We start from the raw sequence: 25,682 nt of genomic DNA on the forward strand, positions 1-25,682 counted from the left end.
TGGAATTGAATTTTAAATAATGAAATTGGAATTTCATTTTGATGTTTGGCAGAAAGTTAAAATATATTTTGAAATTTGATAGTATAAATTTTATATAAATGATATTTTGTAAATTTTTTTTGAAGAAAACTTAAAATTTATAACTAACCTATATACATTTATTATTAAAAATAATTTAATTATTTTTATGAAACCAAATCCCATGAAATCCCATGAAATTCGACCAATTTTATAAGAATTTCAATTAGGTAATTGAAATCTCATTAAATCCAATCAGATATCAATCCCGTTTTGAAATCTCGTTTTGCCAAACACTAAGATAGTATTTTCAATTACAAATCCTATGTAAATCCATAATTCCAAACACAAATATGTGAACTTCCCTTAGTGTTAGAGCCGTAATATACACACATATTAAGAATAAAAATTTTAACAATAAAATATTTGAATTAAATTTATTTATATATAAATATAAATAAATAAAATAATAATGTAGAATAGGAAGGAGGTGAAGTAACAAGCAGCCAAGAACAGAAGCAGGTTTTTATCTTCTTCTCCGCCCCTTACCTTCGACTCTGCTTCTACTTTCCCTGCAATCTTTCGATCCTATACACAGATTTTGCAATGAACCCATCAATTATCCATACAGCTACCAATCCATATTCTCCAAGCACCACAACTCTTCTTGCACCCCACTTTATCTGCAGGCCCTTCCCCCTTCGCCTGTGCAAGCCCCCTTTCCGCCGCCACCGCTACAGAATATCCGTCACCCGCTCTTCTTCACAGCCCCCAGCCGCCGTAGTCAACCCTGATGTGTTTGGAGACAAGAGGGAGCTTACGGGCGTCCAGTCTCTGGTGGAGGCTATGTCGCCACCCATCCGAATTGCCAGCTCCGCGCTTGTATTTGCAGCTGCCGTTGCTGCAGGATATGGGCTTGGGTTTAGGTTTGGTGGGTCCCGCAATTCCGGGATTGGTGGGGCTGTGGTTCTTGGGGCAGCTGGAGCTGGGGCTGCTTTCGCGCTGAATTCCTGTGTGCCAGAAGTAGCGGCTGCTAGTTTGCACAATTATGTTGTGGGTTGTGATGATCCTGGGGCTCTGAAGAAGGAAGATATTGAAGCCATAGCAAACAAGTAATCTAATTTTACTGCCCAGCATGTTCATTGGTTTTCAAATTATTTTATCTGATGATTGGCTGTTTAATTGTCCTGCAAAACTACTTTATCACTCTCTCTATCTTTAGTTGTGCGACGAGCGATACTGTTATTAATTTATAATTCGTTCTAAAATGATTGATGAAATCTATGGAACTGATATTTTCCAAAACATGTAGAAGTGTATAAAATACAATCATGATATGAATAATGGGTCAGTAGCCAATGGATGAACCATGCTTTTGCATTTCCTTGGTTGCGAAATGACTTCCAGGAATGAATAAATGAGTTTCTCAGTCATCAAGTTTTTGATTTCTTAGCTGTATCTGTTACTCAGAAAGAAGATCTTTGGAATACTCTAATCTGGAAGATGTATGAGGCGAATAGATAATATGAAACTTGGACTAAGAATGGTAACTGGCCAATTTGAAGGGCCAAACTACGGAGTTGCTCAAGAATAGTTTGTTGGTGATTGTCGGAAGGAGTGGATGTAAAAGACCACTTTTATTTCTCTAGTGTCTGCACATTTGAAGTCCATAGTTTTGTAATTAGAAGGTCATAATCTCATTTTTCTGTTAATCTGGGCTTAATTTTTCTTTCTTTGTATTAGTTTTTATCTAATGGGTTATTAAATATTTAGGCTACTGTACGTTTTATTTTGAGGCCTGGTATTTTTTTTGTTTTTTTTAAACAGAGTAGGTGTTTTTTTCCCCCTAAAAAACTCCTGTCTCGAACCCCCCTCCCCGCTCTTCAACTTTAATCAGTTTTTCACTCGTACTCATTGTTAATTTTTTAATAACTATTGCCATGATTGTGAACCTTGTCATTTTTCGCTTTTGTTGTATTCTTGTTGTACAATCTTTCAGATATGGTGTTAGCAAACAAAATGCAGCATTCAATGCAGAGCTTTGCGATATATACGGCAAGTAAGTAAGAAGTTTGGTTAATTATACAGTTTATAACAAGTTTGTTTGCGTGTGCAGACATGTTTTCATATATTTCCCATCTAATGGAAAATTGGTTTTCTAGTTTATATATATCAATATGTGTTTTCACATGCTAGAGTTATGATAAGTAAATAATGCTTCGTGGTTTGTGGGTTTTCAATAAATGAATGCATATCCAATGCCTATTCAATACGCATTGCTGACTGCACAGTTAATAAGATTCAAGAAATGATAACGATATTTAAAAAACCTTTTTGTTATCATCCTTCTTTCAATCTTAGATTTGTATTGGCTGTCCTTCCTCCTGGAGGTGAAGATCTCAAAGGTGATGAAGTTGAGACCATTATTAAATTCAAACAATCCTTGGGCATCGATGACCCAGAGGCGGCATCAGTACACATGGAGGTACTGTTGTTTGTGCTTCTTGATCTTAAACGAAGAACGAGAAGACTGGTGGCTTTAATTTACTGTGGGGATTATTTGGTTTGAAGTGTTTTTTTATGATTTATCAGATTGGTAAGCGGATAACCAGGCAAAGACTTGAAACAGGGGATCATGATGCTGATGTGGAACAACGTCGGGTAGGATGTTTTTTTGATATTCTTTGATATTATATATTTCATCTGTTAGGACACAGTGATTTGAGCTTAAATACATTTTATGTTTCTGCTGCAGGCATTTCAGAAGCTGATATATGTGTCGAATCTTGTGTTTGGACAAGCATCAGGTTTCCTGTTACCCTGGAAACGCGTGCTCAAGGTCACTGATGCCCAGGTATTTGAGCATTGTATGGCTTTCCGGTTATATTTTCTTGACATAGTTGACCGTGAAGTTTTCTAGTGTTTTCTTTGGGTAAGTGGATAAAACTGAAATCTATGGTTCTGCAAATCCATTGCTCCATTTTAGAATTTCTATTGTCATCAAATTTCCTGGTCTGTCAGGTTGAGGTTGCTGTCCGGGATAACGCCCAGAGGCTCTATGCTTTCAAATTTAAATCGATTGCCCATGGTAATGCCCATCACGTGATTGTTTTATGTGCCCCATAAGTTTCATAATATCATTTGTTGTTGATAGAAAACCCTGTTAGATTTATATCCTATGGTTGGTCTTGAAAAATCTTTCAAGCAAAATTTCTGATGTTTCTTCCATTTCAATTCATTTTTTTAACTTGCATTTAGGCTTCTGCTTTAACAGATAACCAAGAATAAGTATGTTGAAAAATGTAATTTTTTTGTCATTGTGATATATCTTAAAGCGACTTGAACTGGTAATCAGGTAATGCATCACTTTAGATGTCCTGCATTTAAGCTGAATGTTGTTAAGTTGTAAGTCTTTTGCTTAGATTGATTCATGTAGATTCCATCTGGCAGAATTTGCTTCTAATATGTGAATATGATCTCTTGTTATTATCATAATTGTTACTTTATTATTTTCGTCGCTAAATTCTACACTTGACTAACGAGTAACAATAGGTTGACATTGCAACTTATTTATGTGTCTTTATGTTTGCTAGCTCTTAATGCGAGTCAGTTGATCAGCCTCAGAGAAGCCCAGCTTCTGTACCGACTTTCTGACGAGGTAAATAAACAAAAAATACTGGGAACCAAATAGCATATGTAGCCATCAGATAGTTGATGCCACTGCCCATACTGTTGTATATATAAGAATGAGAAGAGAGATATAGTGCCTAAGGTGGTTTTTTTCCCCAGCTTGCAGCAGATATCTTTAGGGAGCATACCAGAAAGCTTGTGGAGCAAAATATATCAGCATCTCTCAATCTATTGAAGTCCAGAACTAGAGCGGGGTATGAGAACTATTATGGTTCTATACTTGAACCTGTTGTAATGTGCGACTTATCTTTGATATTAAGTTTGTTTTAGCCCTTGAACCCTTGAAGTTTCCTTGGTGCAGGTGTTGAGACTTGGTTCTGTGATTGATTTGTAATTCTGTGTAAAATTACGTTTTCTTTGTTGGTTATGGAGATAAAGTTAGAATAAGCACTATGACACTTCTAACAAGTGAGAATTTATTGGTAAACATTGTGAGCAGAAGCCCTAAAGTTGAATGACTTGTGCTCAAATTATTCCAGGTTAGCAAAGCCTTGGTGGGTTTAAACTGTAAATCAGTTGATTTGGCCGAGTTTGGTCTGATCAAGTTTTCCAAGATTCATTTGAAAAATATTAACCCCATAGCAGAGCCTTGTCCTCGTATAGACAGCCCGCATTTGTTAATCTGTTTTCTTATTGTTTTGTCTTCATCCCCACTTTGTTTTGTCAGCGATAAACAGTTCTACAATATTTATATTCTTTGTAATATGAATGACTAACAAGCTGTGTATGTTTTACAGGAATCGTGTCATCGAGGAACTTGACAAGATTCTGGCATTTAATAATCTCCTAATTTCTCTTAAGAGCCATCCGGATTCCAGTCGCTTTGCTAGGGGTGTTGGGCCTGTGTCTTTAGTAGGTATTATTACTTAGCAATTTTGAATCCCTCAATTCATCTTGGTTTGAATACTCTATAGGCTCTCTGGTACTATTTTCTTGAACATTATTTGGGCATTTTCCCTATATGTATTGTTAGCACCAGAAAATGCCGTGGTAGACGTGGCGGCTTTCTCTGGCAACGTGTCCTCTTCAAATACTCTTTATATCCACCTGTTCACCCTCCTGCACACACTAGACAACTCATGAATGTGCGTCGGAAGAGTTTCCCGGCGTGGCCACTCCGATGCCTAAGTCAGATTAGGGCTTATTGGAGAATAAAATTTGAATGCATGTAAAAATATATGAGAGAATAATCCCATAGAATGCCCCAAACCTGGTATTTATAGGAGATCCTAGAAGAGTCTCCATAACAAGAAACATTATCATTCCCGGAATTCAAGATATTATTTCCTTTTCATTTGCGATTCTATCTTATCTCTAAAGATATCATATCTTATGCAAAAAGAAACAATATCTCCACCAAGATTGTTCCTTTTCCAACTCCAACTCTAACTCCGTCCCCAAGTCCGATCTTCTGTGATCAAATCCAGACAGACCTCTTACCAAGTCCAAGCAACCAAACTTATGCCACACTGGTCTCTTGCCCTTCCGAGCCGAGGTAATTCCTTGACAAGCCGAGGTGATTCCTTGACAAGCCGAGGTGACCTCTACTGAGCCCGAGATACCACACCCTCGGTCCGACGACCCGAGGATTCGGGCTAATGGGAAACGGGTTGTGCCGAGGCTTCTATGCTGAGATGGCATAATGTTTACACCCCTGGTGCTGAGGTGGCCTCCAGACTAAACACACATATATCATATATGTACTTGTCGGTTGAAGCTTTGTTATTTCTTGATTTAGGTGGGGATTATGATGCTGACAGAAAGATCGATGACTTGAAGCGTTTGTACAGAGAATATGTGACAGATGCTTTGGCGGGGGGACGGATGGAAGAACAGAAGGTTCTGACCGACATGTTTATTTATTTCTTTATTTTCTTTATTGAAATGTTGTAAACTGTCATTTAAGTTGTGCAGCATAATACTTTCCTGGTATCTTGTGGCTGTGTACTGTGTGATAGCTACTTCATTTTCATGTTGAACTATTCACCAATTACCACCTTGAGAGGGTAAAACACCCTAAACTTGAGATGATGGTATCCTGCAAATACTTATGTAGTGGCGTGCTATGTAGTGTGTATGTACATTGAAGAGATTCAGCTCAGTGGATCAGTGATTGATAGAAAACTGAGGCTTTTTGTTATTGTTACATTTTGTTATATAGCGAATATTTAACATTCACCACCATATTATTTTTATGTATTTCTTTACAATGAGATGACTTGTTGCCTATGTCTATGCCTAATGGTGTTTGTGCTGTTAGAGAATAAATATATTAAATATTTCATATCTCTATCAACTGGATTTTGTTGAGTTTACCTGTTCTCTGTTTGTAAATCCTACATTTTAAAAAATTATTTTTTGTACTGACTTCATTTTTTTGTTTTTTTTGTAGCTTGCTGCACTTAATCAGTTGAGGAATATATTTGGTTTAGGAAGGCGAGAAGCAGAATCAATAGCTACGGAAGTTACCTCCCAAGTATATCGCAAACGCCTTCAGCAAGCAGTGTCAAGTGGCACCTTGGCGGCTGCTGCTAGTAAAGCAGCCCATCTTCAAAATTTATGTGAAGAGTTACACTTTGATCCGCAGAAGGCCGTGGAGATTCATGAAGGTTCAGTTTATTTATGAGGGATAACTTTTATATTGCGTTGGAAGCTGTTTTCTGTAAAATCTTAAGTATTTATATTTATTTGAGAGTTTCGCTGAGTTACCTGATCGAGCATTGCATTTTGTTCCTGAAAGCATTACTTCTTTATTGGTCAGAAATTTACCGAAAAAGACTTCAGCAATTGGTAGCTGACAAAGGTGAACTCAGTGATCAGGATGTGGAAACATTAGAGAAGATACAGATTAGTTTATGCATTCCAAAAGAAACTATTGATGCAATTCACGCTGATATTTGTGGCAGTTTGTTTGAGAAGGTAAGATTGTTATTTTTCAGTCGGTTCTTTTATGTTTTTAATGTGCATGGGAGACTAGCGTGGAGTTTAATCTTTTTTGTAAGGGGTAAGAATTCACTAGAGTTTGAATATTAAAGACCACTTCTAGCCAGGTCTTACAACCCCACCTTTAATAAATACTTGCGAATGTATTTGCCATATAATTCAGGAAAGAACTTATGTAGATTCAACTTTAGTACTTGTGCACTTTTTCACTTGGTATTGTTTCTTCAAATAATTTTTTTAATGCTGTCAACAAGTTCTTTGTATGTTTTTGAATGTTTATGAGCTATTCTTCTGTTTTATAACAATATACATCTTTTCCTTAATATAAAGATAAGAAACTATATAAATCACACCATTTGCTTTCATCTTTGAAGACAGCCCAATATCACGCGACCTAACATTTGATTTAGTCAACCATTACCGAAAAATTTTAGAGGCTGGTAAATGGTTCGTGTTCCAGAGCATAAAAATTTCATTTGAAAATAAGGGTTCTTGTTGAGATAATTCGTAGCTCAAAACAGCCTGGAGAAGCTTTTCTAATAAAGCAGTGTTTTAAAAGCTAAGTTGTTTAAATAGTGGTAGTATTTCACTATTTTTGTAATTAAAAATAATACATAAAATGTCAACCTCCAGAAAATATTGCCTTTAAAAAAAAAGAAGAAAATATCACTTTTTAGGGCTCTGTTTCTGTTTTAAAAAACACATTAAAAACCATGCTTAACTAGGTAAATTTCTTTAAGCCAAGTGCTTCTGCATTGAAATTTGCTTTAAAGCTAAGTGCCTAGGTACTCAAGAGTAATGGAGGGGGACTTCTTCAGTAGTATCTCATATGACGATTACTTTTTTGTTTTTTGTTTGGAATATAGGGGACTTATTCAGAATAATGAATTTGTGTTCACTTTGTTAAAATACTTTATCTTGTAAAAAGTTTCTCACTTGTGTAATATCCTTGAATCAACACTTGCTCTTATCTCGTCATACTGTGAATGTTTTTTCACATTACTATCACCATCTACTGCGCTATATATTTTTTGCTTCAGACCCAACCCAATAGGTCCCGAGTTCTTTGTTTTAGCACCGCCGTGCATAAAGAATCACAACGTTGGAGGTGGTGTTAGGTGATAATGATTATAATTACTAGGTCACTTAATTGGTTGTCCAATCACTTTCAACAGGTCGTTAAGGAGGCAATTGCTGCCGGAGTCGATGGCTACGATGCAGAGATCCAAAAGTCTGTCAGAAAAGCTGCTTTCGGGTTGCGATTAACCAGGGAGGTTGCTATGTCTCTTGCTAGCAAGGCAGTAAGTTCCCAACTGAACCAAGACATTGTTATCCTATAAGATCTATTGAATTCTAGATAGTGCTCTTTCTTCTCTGATTATTATTTGGTCGATTAGCCATTTGGTCAGCTACTGATTTATTTGGGGGCTTATTCTATGCTCGATAAGTTTCTGCAAATCTTGTGATGCCATCTAAATAGTTACGTTATTGGTTGTGCGCAGGTCCGTAAAATTTTCGCAAGCTACATTCAGCGAGCAAGGGCAGCTGGAAGTCGTACTGAATCAGCGAAGGAACTCAAGAAACTGATTGCTTTCAATAGCTTGGTTGTTACTGAACTGGTTGCAGATATCAAAGGTGAATCAACTGATAAAACACCCGAAGAACCTACCAAAACAGAAGAACTACAGACGGAGGATGAGGAGGAATGGGAGTCCTTGCAGTCACTTCGGAAAGCAAGACCCAGCAAGGATACTAAAGGAAAACCAGTCCAGACGGAGATAAATCTTAAAGATGACCTCCAAGGAAGGGATAGAGCCGACCTTTACAAAACATATTTGCTATTTTGTCTTACTGGTGAAGTGACCAGGATCCCTTTTGGTGCCCAAATCACCACAAAGAAGGATGATTCTGAGTATGTTTTGCTTAACCAACTTGGTGGCATACTCGGGATGTCAGACAAGGAGATCGTAGAAGTGCATAGGAGCTTAGCAGAGCAGGCTTTCAGGCAAGAAGCTGAGGTAATTTTAGCTGATGGACAGTTGACTAAAGCTAGGATGGAGCAACTAGACGTGTTGCAGAAGAATGTTGGATTGCCATCTCAGTATGCTAAAGATATCATAAAAAGTATAACGACTACGAAATTGTCAGCAGCTCTTGAAACAGCCGTAGGTCGGGGGAGACTGAACATTAAGGAAATTCGAGATCTCAAAGAAAATGGAGTCGATGTAGATACCATGATATCAGAAAGTTTACGAGAGTCCCTCTTCAAAAAAACCGTGGATGAAATTTTCTCCGCTGGTACCGGAGAGTTTGATGAAGAGGAACTGTATCAGAGAATCCCAAAAGATCTCAACATTGATCCCGAGAAAGCCAAAGGAGTTGTTCTTGAGCTTGCTCGCACTAGATTATCAAACTCGCTCATCCAGGCGGTGGCACTTTTAAGACAAAGAAATCAGTCGGGGGTGGTAAGTACTAGTTCTAATTTTCTCTCCACGTCTTAATTGAGATAAGTAAAAATCATAAAAACCGTCGCTCATTATTGTTGTGTGGATTTTCAGGTTAATTCCCTCAACAACTTGTTAGCATGTGACAAAGCCGTCCCTTCCACTCCATTGTCATGGGAGGTGCCAGAGGAACTGGCAGATTTATTCCTCGTATACCTGAAAAGCAACCCTTCTGATGAAAAACGAGCCCGGATACAGTATCTGCTCAACATCAGTGATTCAACTGCGGAAGCTTTAGAAGCCATAAAAGATAAAGGATTGCCAAATGAGAAGGCTGAGGAAGAGTTTGTGTTTTAGAAATGCTCGTTTTAGCCATTTTGAGTTCGATTTGTGCAACAATTTTGTCACATATTTGTACGCATAGGTAAGCAAAGGCAAGACATTCTTATATTGAGAGAACCTACTTTTTGAAGGTGTCGAATAGGATTTTCTTTGATGCGCAGTGGGTGAATTCTGCAGCTACCTTTCTTTTATTATTGCGCTTCAATTTTTAGTTTGTTTGGTTTTTGGCTCTTTTGAAATTTTAACTTTTTTCTTCGTATTATTATCTTGATATATTTTTTTTTATGATATTTTCGGTTGAACATATATTTTAAAAATGTTTTTAATATTTTACAAGTGGAAAATATTTAATTATGTGTTTGAACAAGATTTTCAAAAATATTTTTTTAAAAGTGTTTTTCAAACATAATTTTTAAAGAACAATTAATTGGTATTTTTATAATGAAATACACTGATGAATACTAAAACAACATTTATTTCTGAAATGTTAAAATGTTTTTATAAAATAATTGTTCAAATGCATATTTATTCTTAAAACAATTTTTCAAGATCTTTCAAAACCGTTTCTATTGGGGTTGCATTTAATATACAAGTATAGATATGATTACTTTAGGTAGTGTTTGAGAGAGTTTTTAGAAAGCATTTCTCAGCTTTTTCTTCACAAATTTTTGAAATTTTATGAAATTTTGTGAAAAAAAGCTGAGAGATGCTTCTTAGAAAGCTCTCTCAAACACTACCTTAACTTATTGAACAAATTTATTTCTCTTGATGTTTTATTTTATAGGGTGTGTTTGATGTGCAAGATTGGATTAATTAATGATTTATATCACATCAATCCAGTGCCGGACCTGAGTTTTGTGAGGCCTGAGACGAGCATTAAAAAAAATTGGTGCTCTTAAAGCTTAACATTCATATATTTTTTTATCGATAAATATGATAATATAAATAAAATTAAAAAATAGATAAAAATATGTCATAAACAAATACTAATAAAGCCAAGATCATCCAAACAAAATATAAAATTCAAGTTTTGAATCGGTAAATATTCACTTGAATATTGATCGTTTCTTAGTTTTGGAAGCGAAATATTGATTAATTTTGCATAATAAGTGTTATCAAACACATTTTTTCTTGATTGATGTATAACCAAGTCATTTATCTTTCTTATAACATAGTTGATCGGAGATGAGTTTCGCACAACTTCAACTTGAAAACCACTCTTTCGGTAAATAGAACTTCTGATGGATCACAAAAATTATTCAGTTAAGTTTTGGAAAATATCCTGAAAATAATCGATAAATAGATATCGAGTGATAGCGAGCTTGATTATCATAGAATAGTGGGGATTTCATTTTTGGCGGGAACTTGATAGATATATATTTCGTATTGATTATCAATTGTTGCTGAATATTTACGAGAGATAAAAAGATAAATGGACAATGAGAGCTCAATTCTTCATCACAGACTATTATATATTAATTATTATTCATTATGGGATGAGGTCATAAATTAATTATATACTATACTAATAATTTGTTTAAATTTTGGTGCCCCCAAAATTTTGGGGCCTGAGGCACTTGCCTCAAATTTAGAACTACATCTCCGGGCCAGCATCAATCATATAATTAATATAATTTTTTTGAGAATATTAATATAAAATTATAATATTACCCCACAAATCAGATTATTTTCAAGGAATTTAATGTTTTAGATTGCTTTTAAAAAGCATTTTTGCGTTTTTTCTTAATACATTTTGTTAAGAAAAAAAATTCAAAAGTGCTTCTTATAAGTTGGTAAGGAAAAACGTGATTCGTTTGGTACGGTTATTAATCTATGTATAACTTATCTTATATAATCTCACGCTCTTCTCGTCATATTATTTATCTATCTATTAATTATTTATTTTACATCAATCAAATTAATTATTTATTTTACATCAATCAAATTATTGAATTTAAATTACTATAGTACACCTTATAAGTAATATTATTCATTTTATATATTGTTAAAAGGACAAAATGATAATTTATCATTTTTATATAAAATTTAATCAATCAAATCAAATAAACTATATAATATAACTAAAATTACACTAAAATTACACTATAATATAACTAAAATTATACTACAATAACACTATATTATAACTAAAATTACATCAGATATACATTATAGTATAACTAAATTTACACTACAATAAAACTATAGTATAACTAACATAACACTATAGTATACTTAAAATTAGACTAGGAATAAACTATAGAATAATTCATATTACACTACAATAACAATATAGTATAACTAAAATAACTCTAGCATTACACTATAATATACCTAAAATTACACTATAATTACAATGTAGTATAACTAAATTTACACTACAATAACACTATAGTATAATTAAAATAACACTAACATTACACTATAGTATAACTAAAATTACACTAGGACTACACCATAGTATAAATAAATTTACACTACAATAACACTATAGTGAAACTAAAATAACAATACCATTACACTATAGTATAACTAAAATTATACTAGCATTACACTATAGTATAACTAAAATTATATTAGGATTACACTATAATATAACTAAATTTACACTACAATAATACTATAGTATAACTAAAATTATATTAGAATTACACTATAGTGTAACTAAATTTACACTACAATAACACTATAATATAACTAAAATAACATTATCATTACAATATAGTATAACTAAAATTACACTAAGATTACACTATAGTATAACTAAATTGACACTATAATAACACTAAAGCATGACTAAATTTACACAACAATATGACTATGATATAACGAAAATTACACTAGGTTTACATAATAGGGTAACTAAATTTACACTGCAAAAACACTATAGTATAACTAAAATAACAATAGAATTACACTATAATATAACTAAAATTAAACTAGGATTACACTATAGTATAACTAAATTTACACTACGATAACTCTATAGTATAACTAAAATAACACTAGCATTACACTATAGTATAATTAGAATTACACTAGGTTTACAGTATATTATAACTAAAATTACACTAGGATTACACTATATTATAACTAAATTTACACTACAATAACACTATAGTATAACTAAAATAACACTAGCATTACACTATAGTATAACTAAAATTAGATTAGGATAACACAATAGTATAACTAAATTTATACTACAATAACACTATAGTATAACTAAAATTATACTAGAAATACATTATAGTATAACTAAATTTACACTACAATAAAACTATAGTATAACTAAAATAACACTAACATAACACTATAGTATAACTAAAATTACACTACAAATACACTATAATATAATTAAATTTACACTACAATAACACTATAATATAACTAAAATAACTTGAACATTACACTATAGTATAACTAAAATTAAACTATGATTACACTATAATATAACTAAATTTACACTACAATAACACTATAGTATAACTAAAATAACACTAGCATTACACTATAGTATAACTAAAATTACACTAAAGTATAAATAAATTTACACTACAATAACACTATATTATAACTAAAATAACACTATTATTACACTATAATATAACTAAAATTACACTAGGATTACATTATAATATAACTAAAATAACACTAGTATTACACTATAGTATAGCTAAAATTACCCTAGGATTACACTATAGTATAACTAAATTTACACTACAATAACACTATAGTATAACTAAAATAACACTAGCATTACACTATAATATAAATAAAATTACACTAGATTTACACTATTGTATAACTAAAATTACATTACGATTACACTATAATATAACTAAATTTACACTACCATAACACTATATTATAACTAAAATAACATTAACATTACACTATAGTATAACTAAAATTACATTAGGTTTACACTATAGTGTAACTAAATTTACACTACAATAACACTATAGTATAACTAAAATAAAAATAGGATTACACTTTAGTATAACTAAAATTACACTATAATTACACTATAGTATAAATAAATTTACACTACAATAATATTATAATATAACTAAAATAACACTAGCATTACATTATAGTATAACTAAAAGTACACTAGGATTACACTATAGTGTAACTAAATTAACACTACAATAATTTTATAGTATAACTAAAATAACAGTACTAGCATTACACTATAGTATAACTAAAATTGCACTAGTATTACACTATAGTGTTACTAAATTTACACTGCAATAAAACTATAGTTTAACTAAAATTACATTAGTTTTACACTATAGTGTAACTAAAATTACACTACAATAACACTATAGTATAACAAAAATTACACTAGGTATACACAATAGTGTAACTAAATTCACTCTACAAAAACACTATATTATAACTAAAATAAAAGTAGAATTACACTATAGAATAACTAAAAGTACATTAGGACTGCATGGTTCGACGGGCATCGCACTCATGAACTCCCCACTCCTGGCAGTGAGTTTTTCTGCCCTCCCCATGGATAGAACCTTGCACCTCCAGGCTTAAGTACAAGTTCTTATCATCCCTGGTACCAATTGAGCTAGTTAGCTCAATGATATCAACACTATAAGAATCTATGTACTTATCCTGGAGGTACATGGTTCATGTGTTGGGGAGGACATAAAACCCACTGCCAGAAGTGGGGAGGTCATTAAGTGCGATGACTGTCGAACCATGCGGTCCGAGCACATGCTATAGGCTGGGGAGGGATGTGGTGGAAGGACGCGTGTCGTTACAATTACATTGTAGTGTAACTAAATTTACACTACAATAACACTATAGTATATCTAAAATAACACTAGATTACACTATAGTACTCCACCCGTCCGATTACATTGTTTTGTTTTGTTTTTCATATAGATTAAAAAAAAATTATTGAGAAAACAAATTTTATATAAACTTCCTATTTTATCCCTATTTAATGTATTAAAAAAATAATTGCACAAATTTCAAGGTGTAGTTAAATAGTTAATTGAGGTATATTAGTAAAAAAATGTAAACAAAAATTACTAAATATGATATATGACTATATATATTTGAGACAAAAAAAAAAACGTGGACTTTATAATTGAGACGGAGGGAGTATAACTAAAAGTACACTATATTGTAACTAAATTAACACTACAATAACACTATAATATAATTAACTAAAATAACACTAGCATTACATTATAGTATAACTAAAATTACATTATGATTACACTATAGTGTAAGTAAAATTATACTACAATAAAAACATAATGTAATTAAAATTTAATTAGGTTTACACTATAGCGTAAATAAATTTACACTACAATAACACTATAGTATAACTAAAGTAACACTAGCATTACACTACAGTATAACTAAAATTAAATTAAGATTACACTATATTGTAACTAAATTTACATTATAATAACACTATAATATAACAAAAATAACACTAGCTAAATTTACAATACAATAATATTATAGTGTAACTAAAATTACATTAGGTCTACACTATATTATAACTAAATTTAAACTACGTACAATAACACTATATTATAACTAAAATTACACTAAATTTACATTATAGTGTAACTAAATTTACATTACAATAACACTATAGTTGTGACGCCCGGGGCTGAAGAGGCAGGGAGTGATCGCCGGTGCCAAGAGGTTGCACGGACAATGAGCGGCTCCTGGTAGGCTTCTAGGCGGAGGGAGACATGAATGAACCGATCCCGTGCCGGAATGAGAGGGGATTCTGAGACAGTGTAGGTATGGGACTACATAGTTGAGGAGGGCTTAAAAGATTTCATATGTACTGCTCATATCAAGAAGGTGCATCTTCTTTTCGGAATCTCATCACATAAGAACTCCAAAGTTAAGCGTGCTTGACTTGGGGCAATTATAGGATGGGTGACCCCCTGGGAAGTTTCTCAGGGTGCGTGTGAGTGAGGACATAAGCACGCTGAAAAGACTCGTCTTGATACAGTGGGTCGTTACAAATGGTATCAAAGCCGACCTCTCTTAGTACGGTATGGTTCGGGGACGAACCAAGCGGAAGTTGGTGGGCATGTGACGCCCGGGGCTGAATAGGCAGGGAGTGATCGCCGGTGACAAGAGGTTGCACGGACAATGAGCGGCTCCTGGAAGGCTTCTAGGCGGAGGGAGACATGAATGAACCGATTCTGCCGGAATGAGAGGGATTCTGAGACTGTGTAGGTATGAGACTGCATAGTTGAGGAGAGCTTAAAAGATTTCATATGTGCTACTCATATCAAGAAGGTGCATCTTTTTTTCGGGAGCTCATCATATAAGAACTCCAAAGTTAAGCGTGCTTGACTTGGGGAAATTATAGGATGGGTGACCCCCTGGGAAGTTTCTTAGGGTGCGTGTGAGTGAGGACATAAGCACGCTGAAAAGATCCGTCTTGATACAGTGGGTCGTTACAATAGTTGTGACGACCCGAGTTCTAATCTCTCATTAATCAATAATCAACAATATTAGACAATAATCAAAGTCTAAACAAAAGAATAAAAAAAAACTTTTTTTTTTAAAAGAGGCTCCTCGCTCGATCGGTGAAAAACCACCGATCGAGCGAGCACAAAATGCCCATCTCTCGGTTTCAAAAATAAGTGGCCTCACTCGATCCGCAACAAATGACCGATCGAGCGAGCCATTTTTTACAAGATCTCTGTTCCTTATAAAGCAGCCTCGCTCGATCGGCAGGAATTGCCCGATCGAGCGAGCACAATTCCAGAAGAAAATTAACAGAAACATTTGCTGTCAAAAACTGAGTTCAAGCATGCCATTCAATCTAGAATCATCTCCTATGGATTCCATACATAATCAGAAACCAACAACCATGCTAACATGCTATTCATTGAGATCATTTCAAGGCTTTAAACATAATCATAAAGCTCATAAACATGCAAGAACATTGCTATATAAACAAGATCAAGGTACATCATGTTGATTCAAGGATTTACAACATATTTCAATCCTATAAACATCAACAAAACCACAGCTAAATCACCTATAAGTCTTGGTACAAGTATCTTCTAACATGATCATGTTTAAGACTCAAATATACATCATGACAGCTCATACAACTCTAACTCGGATCATCACGCTATATTCGATTCATCCCTTGTTCTTTAAGTCCGCCTTTGCCCGGTTCCACTCCCTCCTATTGCAATGACACATACAACAAAACAATAGCCGGATAACTCCGGTGAGAAATATATTTCCCAGTAAAAGCAATTAAACATGCATACAAACATATATCAAGGTCATGATATAAATAACATAACGTCAATGCATGTTTTAAAACAAGGTTCATCTCTTTATTCGTCAGTTGGGATCCCGAGAAGTAGATATCATAACTAATCCACCGACTCTCCCAATCGAGGTGGGGCTACTTATCTCACTTCCCTAGACTTTGAAGCCATCATATATGTAAATCCGACGCTAGGCTAAAACAACCACCCAGGCCATACATATACAATCCCACAAATCGTCTAATCGAACGTTTCCGTTCATTTCGAAATCGAAGAATAAGTCCTTCAAGATGAATGCAATCTATATCATCCAAAACCACATTCAATAACATTAAGACTCATTCAAACTTTCATAGGAAACATATAAAAGCACATAAGCAAATAAGTATGTGATTTAGGGAACTCGATACAAACCATCTCGAGTTATAATCCCAATCAAATAGTAGTCCACTTTTACCTTTCAAACGTGATGTTTAGGATGTCTTCTAGCTTGTCCAACTCTGTCCAAGATCAATTACCAAACACAACTCAAAATCTGCTCCAAATCAACCCAAACGTCAAAGGCAAAACTCTACCAACCTTGTGCGTTCTTCTATTGGTTTCGAAGTCAAGATTATGTCATTGAGGTGCTCTGATTATGAACTGAAATGATAACATAATAATCAAGGAATCATCAGCTGATACTTCAACAACTTCTGAATGCAAGAACAGTAGCAAAACACTTCAATTCACGAGTTCAACGGCATATCGGTATTCTTCGGCGATTCCGAACTCAATTACAACATTTCTAACATGAACATCAGCTGTTAAAGCTTCAAGATCAACAGAACAACAGATATATATAGATCGAATCATAATTGGGAATCACAAGAACATGATATACAACTCAATCTTCAATCAAACTTCAGGATTATCAAAGATAGAAGCTCAACAATCACAAAACATATCCAACATCTGATATCTGCCATGTTCTAATGACCAAACCCTGATGAACAAAGAATAAACTTACATCAAATCGAAATTTTCGTCGAGAGGATTCCAAAACATCTTTCGAAATTGAAATTGGATAATCGTAGCTCAAGATATGGCAATTGCAAGATGAAGATCAAAAGTTGGAATTCTATGTTTCTTGCTCTCGGTTCCTTTCTCTTTTCCAAATGATAAATCTGATAGGAATTGTGTTCAAACACACGTGACTCAGCTTAGAACTAACAAGTGTCCCACTAACAATCACAATTTTTCACTTTAGTCCCTCAACTATGCAAGAATTGCAATTCAGTCCTCAATTTCTCATTTGATTCAATTTCAATCCTAATCAATTTAAGAATATTAGAATTTAAATCAAAACTCCAAATATTTTCAAATTAATTATACTCGGATTAAAAATAAATAATTCCGGGCGTTACAATAGTATAAATAAAATAAAACTAGAATTACACTATAGTATAACGTCTAAAATAACACTAGCATTATACTATAGTGTAACTAAATTTACACTACAATAACATTATAGTATAACTAAAATAACACTATGATTACACTTTAGTATAACTAAAATTACATTAGGATTATAATATAGTATAATTAAATTTACACTACAATAACACTATAATATATCTAAAATAACATTAGCATTACACTATAATATAAATAAAATTACACTAGGATTATACTATAGTGTAACTAAAATAACACTACAATAACACTATAGTATAACTAAAATAACACTAGCATTACACTATAGTATAACTAAAATTAAACTAGGATTACAGTATAGTGTAACTAAATTTACACTATAATAACACTATAATGTAACTAAATTTACACTACAATAATTTTATAGTATAACTAAAATAACACTAGCATTACACTATAGTATAACTAAAATTACAATATAGTATGACTAAATTTACACTACAATAACACTATAGTATTGAAACATCTACTACTAATAATAAATGCGGAATTTTTTTTTTAAAATTAATACTACTATACATATATGCCCATACATACATATATATATAAATAAATAGATTTAAAAATAAATGACTTAAATAAAATATTACATTTAATAAATTAAATGTCTGAGTCATGCATTAAATAAAAATGTTGTCCTAAAAAATTAAATAAAAGTTTGCATGCACTGAAAATATTTAAATAAAAATAACAACATGTTTAATATTCCATAAAATCACAATCATTAAGACTCAGACGACGGCCGCGGGGGAATCACTGCATGTCCACTCATACGTCCTCGCCTCCGATGGGTACTACGTCCTCTACGTACTCACCTGCACCATACCAGTGTAGTGAGCCTAGAGGCCCAACATGCTAACATAACAAGGGTTTAAAATAATTTAAATCACTTTAATACTAATACATAACATATACATGAATGAACATGCTTAAAATATCATGAACATAACATAACTTAAATTAAACTTGAATATCATAATAATACATAAACATTGTTGAGCAAAGTATTTTCTAACATCGCATGGTTGTATCCATAGTGTAACCTTAAATCATACATTAAATACTGATCAGCGTGGAAATCAACGTACGTGGCGGTGACGAATCACCTCTTAAATTGGCAGTAAACTGCCCTTCAATAGTTCACATATGGGGACGAATCCCCCTTAAATTGTCACACTACTTCAACTTCCAACATAAAATATTTCTTTTGCTCAACCTTAAACATTAAATCATGCATAAAAATTATTTCATGAATGCATGTACTTAAATAAAAATGTGTGTCCTTCATATATATTTAATTTAATTTCATAATATCATATAATTATAAAAATAACTTCCATGCATAAAAATAATTAAATATATATTCAGGACACATGCAATTTCTCATGGGTTGTACTGAACTGCTGGCCCTAACACTCAAGCCCATTTACTTAAATGTGGCCCCTTAACACTAAGACTGGCCCATTAACATATTTCTAAGCCCACATAACTTGATTAACTTAACTGGGCCTAAATAAAATATTTAAGCCCATTAACTTAATTAAACCCAATAAAATTCTAGATTGGCCCAAAAATACAATGACTGACCCAAAAATTCCTATGGGCCCACGAGCCCATAAAATTATTGGGCTAACTAAAAAAAATATTTTGAAAAGTCCAAATAAAATTATTTGGAAGCCCAAATAATTTTTTTTCTAATTTAATTTTCCCAAAAACCAATTAAATCCTAAAATACTTTAAAATTAAAATACTCGAGCCCGGCCCACCTAACCCGGACCCGGACTCACTTGACCCGACCCTAGACCCTACTGACCCGAACCGAACCCCCTGACCCGACCCAGCACCCCGCCCCAGCCCAACACCCGAACCCCTTCCCCTCTCCTCTCGGCTGCGCGAGCAGCAGGTCTTCATGGCCTGCTGCTGCCTAACTCCGGCCGCCCCTGGCCGGAGCACCACCGCCCAGACGTAGCCCACGTCTGGGCGGTCCTAACCTGACCACTGCCCGGCCCTAGCCTGGCCTTGCTTGGCCGGGTGATCCCTTCTTCCCCGAAACCCTAAACCTGCGCACCCTTGGACCCCAACTGATGTAGCTCGGTCCTAGCCTCGTTCCAGCCCCAAACCCTGCCATAGTTCGACTCTAAGGACCCTAAATCACCCTTAGAACGTGACCCAGCAGTCCACCAATAGTCCATGACAGGAGAAAAACGTGAATATGCATCAAAGAATTGAAGAATAACCGCATCAAACCATAACACAACTTGTTTTTCTGAAAATTCTTAAAAGGATCTGATGCTCACGCACACACACACATAATAACTGATATGGCACGAAAAAAATAGAGAAGGAATCATGCCTTGCACCGACGATGAAAGCTAGAACGCGTAGGCGACGATTCCGGGACGACGGGACGACGAAGAACACCAAATATCCTTTAAAAAAAACGACTAAGGCTTGAAGTTTTTCTGTCAAAAGTATCGTGAGAAAGGCTGATGGAGAAAATGGAGGCGGCTAGTGTTTAGGTCGTGGGGTTTGGGGTGGAGTTTTAGGGTGTTTTTGATTTAATTAGAATATAGGATAATTAAGATATTGTTAATGGTTTTAAATATACAATATATATAACTTAGAAATTCTAAATAATAAATAAAATCTGATAACTAACTTAAAATCCCGAAATAATAAGTTAAGGGATTTTTAAAAATTAATAAAATTCTTTAAAATGACTTATTTTGGCTAAAAATAAATATATAATTAAATACAAAAATTTTATTGATAAAATACCTTAAAATATTATTTTAAGGCTCATAAACTCATAAAAATATTTTTGGCTAAGAATTTGGTATATCGTCCGTCCACGGTCCCGTCTACGCGATCAAAACAATTAAATTTTTATAAATCATGAAAATCACTAATTATGGGTTAAATGCTTAAAATAACTTAAATCATGCACAAATAATTTCACATAATTATTTAACCCATAATCTAAAATAAATAAAATCCCTAATTATGCATGCAAATTTACGTGTTAAAAATTTCGGGTGTTACAAGTATAACTAAAATAACACTAGCATTACACTATAATATAACTAAAATTAAACTAGGTTTACACTATAGTGTAACTAAATTACACTACAATAATACTATAGTATAACTAAAATAAAACTAGGTTTACACTATAGTATAACTAAAATTACATTATGATTACCATATAGTGTAACTAAATTTACACTACAATAACAATATAGTATAACTAAAATAACTCTAGCATTACATTATAGTATAACTAAAAATCAAATCAAATATTATATTAACTATCATTTCTTATTTATTTATTTAATTACATTACATCAATTATCTATGTATTATTTATCCTATCACTTAAATCAAACAGACTATCCTAAAAGTAATTACAAACACTACCTTTATATGCAAGTGTTTTACTATTAAAGACAATTATTGTAAATCAATGTCATATTTATTTGTCGTTTTGGAAAAATAAATTAGAATTTATATAATTTTTTCCATATTTTATCATCGATAGAGATTGATATATAAAATCTCATAATTTTATCATCGATAAATAAATGTGAATATTAGGAAAACACAACTTCGGTTCTTTTTTTCTTTTTTATTATACTTCATAAATAAAATTTTTAGTCTATTGATATTTTTTAACAGCTTGAACCATAAAATTCCATAAATATCAAAACTTTAGTTAATGCTATAACTTTTAAATTAAATATGAAACAAACCGTTGACTTTCATAACAAAATTTACAATGACTAAATAATTTTGATTTTGAATCGCAAGTGTTCATCTGGATATTTATGAAAAAAAAAGTTTAAAGGAAAAATTTTGACAAAAGCTCAACCTAACCCGATCTCTTATTCAACTTCTTGTGTAAGGCATTGCTCATGGATGGATACAGAAATTATAGATAAGAGAGGCTTAAATTTAATGTAATTAATTGTATATTATTCCTAAAAAATATAATAATTTTATACACAACATATTTTGAAACCTGCTTGAGAATTTCATGCATTTAGAGTAATACGATAATATGTACTATTTGAAAATTTTTTTCGTGAAACTTACAATTTATTTTGGTCCAATAGCAAATAATTTATCAAAATTAACAAATTAAATTTTCATTCTTCACGAATTAGGATTTTAATTTTCAAACACGAAAAGTCTCACTTTTTATCAATGTTCTAAAAAACGCGAAAAAGTGTCGTTTAAGCGCGATTAAACGTGAGCAAAAAGCTTTGTTTGGACAAAAATGTGAAAAAAACGGTCAACCTTCACGGCTTAAACTTATTCTAAGCTGGATTAAATTTGTGAGGCTTGAAACTTTACTATCATCCTTGAGCTTTTTAGAACTTGCTTTTTATGCATTCATGTCACACAAAAATTACAATATTTAAAAAGTAATCTAAAGCAAGAGATTTCGGGGCCACTGCGTGATTAGTCTTTTTTTTTTTTTCTCAAACGAAAGATTCAACCCTGTTCTTTTGTAATCAGAAAGAAAGCACAAATTTTTATTTTTAGGTGTGCAGATCCAAATACAAAACAAACGCCCGTAGAAGAAGATAAAGTAATACATTAATGGCGGAAGTTGCAGTGGCCACAGTCATCATCAAAACATTGGCCATTGCTGCAGATCCCCTTTTTGCAGCAGGGACTCGCGCCGCTGACTTGCTCCACAACATCAGGTGGATTGAAACCCAGATGAGAACGTTGCAATCTTACCTTAAAGATGCCGAGTCCAAAAGAGCAGCCAATCACCAAATGGCTAACTTGATCATCAGTATCCAAGATCTTGCTCTAGACTTGGAGGATATTTTGGATACATATCTTCCAACCATCGAATCCCACAATAAGATGGGGTCGTTTCATTTTGTCAAACATATCTCTTGCATATTGTGTTATTGTGCAGCTGCCAGCGATTTCGCTTTGGAGATTGATAAAATCAAGAAAAGGGTCGAAAGTATCGAGGTTTCAAGGGCTAGCATTGGAGTTGTCAGAATCAACGATGATATTGATTATGAAGATACATGGGATCGTAGGAAATCCTTCCTGCTTGCTCACGAGTCGAATATTATCGGACGCGGAGAAATTCTTCATAAACTACGTACGGAATTGCGGAGCACTGACCCATCACGTAATATTATACTACTTGTTGGCCCGGCAGGTGTTGGAAAGACTACTGTGGCTAAAAAGGTCTATGAAAATATGAAATATAGATTTGATTGTTTTGCTGCTGTTTATGTCTCACAGGATCCTAAACGTACAGATCTTCTACTTGACATAGCAAAACAAGTAGGTCTTAGCAAGCATGAAAGAGAGGAAAATTTAGAGTTACATCTTTTGTTTTTGCTCCAAAAAAAGAAATATCTGATTTTTCTTGATGACATTTGGAGCACCAGAACATGGGATCTTTTAAAAAATTGTATACCCACCTATGGGAGGAAAGGAAGTCGAATAATTGTTACATCTCGGTACCTGAACGTGGCAAGATACATAGGTGGTGAACATTCTTTGGTTCCATTGAATCATTTGAAGGAAGATGAAAGTTTGGAACTTTTCTATGATTTGATCTTACCCGCTGAGGAAAAATCTTTTCCAAATGAGGTGAAAGATGTGGCCGAGAAGATCGTGAACAGATGTAGTGGTTTGCCACTAGCTATTGTGGCTGCTGTGGGTATGTTGAAAGAGAGGGAGATAAGTAAGCATACCTGGAATGATGTTCTTGAAAGCATCAGTGAAATTGGTGAGAATGATTGCTTGAAAATCTTGGCCTTGAGCTACCAAGATTTACCTACAGAGTTAAAGCCATTTTTTATGTACTTTGGGCTCTTCCCTAAAGGACATGAATTTTTTGTGTCCGAGTTGGTTGAAATATGGGTTGCAGAGAAATTTATCCCAGTAAACGGATCAAGAAATCCCGAGGACATTGTGCTAGCTAAGTTGGATAAACTAATATCCCGAAACTTAATCCAAGTCAGCAGAAAAAGATTTAACGGAAGAATAAAAAGTTGTCGAATTCACGATCTTTTGCACAGTCTCTGCATACAAATGGCCTGGGAAAATAGCTTCTTTTGTACTGCAGATAATCTGAAATCAACAACTCTTGGTCCTAGTTTTGGTTCTTCAGTGCGTAGAGTCACCACGAGTTCTTGTAATGTTCTTAAAGATACCCATCCATTCGAAAACTTCATATTTCCTCATAAGCTACGTGTTTTGCTCTGTTTCAGTCAGCAGGATGATGTTTTCAAGTTTCTTAAAAGACATGCTTCAGATTTGAAGTTTTTGCGAGTTCTGATTATAGAGGTTGAAGGCCGTAACATCTGTCTCCCAAAGGAGATTGCGAAACTCACCGGCTTGATCTATCTTAAGTTGAAGGGCGATTTTCTTGCTATCCCTTCCGGCATATGCAACCTTAAAAACTTGCTGACATTGGAGGTCAGACTAGCAAATACTCGAGCACTTCCTCGCAGCATATGGAAAATGAAACATTTGAAGAATTTCCTACTAAATGGCATAAGTCTCCGTCCACCATTGATAAAGTGCATGTGCGTAAATCCATTTATTATACGAAATTCGTATACTTGCTGGTGCAACAGCTTCAACGCAAACTCATTTGAAAAACCCTCAAATTTAAGGAAGTTGCACATTCACATATTCTCGGAGAGAATACTTGACATCCTTTCTGATTCTGTATCGGGTTTGCTAAAAGTCGAGGAGTTAAAGCTATGGGCAACAGGTGAATTTTCCTGCCGCAATAAGGTAATTGACCTGTCTCGTTATTGTCATATGGTGAAGTTGGAATTGAACTTGTTTACGGTGTCTGGAGAAATTGTGTCAGTTGAATTCCCCCCAAATATTGTTCAAATCACTCTCATTCTTATCGATGTGGATGAAGCTCTAGTGAAATCACTCAAGAAACTATCGAAACTTGAAATCCTCAAGCTGAAGTACTGCACAATACATTCAAGAAAGCTCGATTTTTCTGGGGATCACAGCTTCCCACAACTTCAAGCACTACAGTTTGTGGAATCTCCCTTTGACGAGATCATAGTGGATGAAAAAGGAATGCTGAAACTTGAAAAACTTGTGTTTCGATCCCGACAATCTTCGTTGTTTTTACAAAATATTCCAGAGAGATTGAGAATGCTTGTGACTTGTTGATGAAATATGGTATTGGTGGGCATATGTGCCATTTTTCAAAGAGGATATTTAAAATCATAAATGATGATTAGTCTACACATGTTTTCGTTTTCTTGATCTATTTCCTCTTTCATGGGAGTGATTTAAGGAAAGATTGCATGAATATAATAAATTTTCAAAATTTAGGTACAGATTTGAAGTTCGTTAGTAACTATTTGTGAAAATGTGTGAATGAGTTAATTTATTTGGAATTTTTATGATCCTTCTCGTTTTTTGGTAATGGAAGCATAAGCAACCAAATTATTATGAT

General features: G+C 33.6%; 2 protein-coding genes across 2 annotated transcripts; both read left to right on the plus strand.

Annotated features, from left to right (window-relative positions):
- The first annotated feature begins 516 nt into the window (after positions 1-516).
- On the plus strand, positions 517-9,702 carry LOC140881821 (protein TIC110, chloroplastic). The gene is made up of 15 exons (XM_073287419.1): positions 517-1,130; positions 2,018-2,077; positions 2,380-2,503; positions 2,611-2,679; positions 2,774-2,872; positions 3,040-3,106; positions 3,612-3,676; positions 3,808-3,902; positions 4,446-4,564; positions 5,447-5,547; positions 6,101-6,317; positions 6,470-6,627; positions 7,827-7,952; positions 8,154-9,116; positions 9,210-9,702. The coding sequence occupies exons 1-15, from the start codon at positions 625-627 to the stop codon at positions 9,450-9,452; spliced, it is 3,012 nt and encodes a 1,003-aa protein (XP_073143520.1). The 5' UTR covers positions 517-624; the 3' UTR covers positions 9,453-9,702.
- A 13,108-nt stretch (positions 9,703-22,810) lies between these two features.
- Positions 22,811-25,393, plus strand: LOC140878486 (toMV susceptible protein tm-2-like). Its single transcript, XM_073282086.1, has one exon. The coding sequence runs from the start codon at positions 22,811-22,813 to the stop codon at positions 25,391-25,393; it is 2,583 nt and encodes an 860-aa protein (XP_073138187.1).
- Positions 25,394-25,682: the final 289 nt, after the last annotated feature.

Source organism: Henckelia pumila, chromosome 2 (assembly GCF_033568475.1).
Source record: "Henckelia pumila isolate YLH828 chromosome 2, ASM3356847v2, whole genome shotgun sequence".
Taxonomy (NCBI): Eukaryota; Viridiplantae; Streptophyta; class Magnoliopsida; order Lamiales; family Gesneriaceae; genus Henckelia; species Henckelia pumila.

Bases quoted from the DNA above. Each gene is read 5' to 3' on its own strand.
- LOC140878486 (XM_073282086.1), top strand. From the start codon at position 22,811: ATGGCGGAAGTTGCAGTGGCCACAGTCATCATCAAAACATTGGCCATT.
- LOC140881821 (XM_073287419.1), top strand. From the start codon at position 625: ATGAACCCATCAATTATCCATACAGCTACCAATCCATATTCTCCAAGC. The intron at 3,677-3,807 runs GTAAATAAACAA...TTTTTTCCCCAG, and splicing joins TGTACCGACTTTCTGACGAG to CTTGCAGCAGATATCTTTAG. The intron at 5,548-6,100 runs GTTCTGACCGAC...TTTTTTTTGTAG, and splicing joins GACGGATGGAAGAACAGAAG to CTTGCTGCACTTAATCAGTT.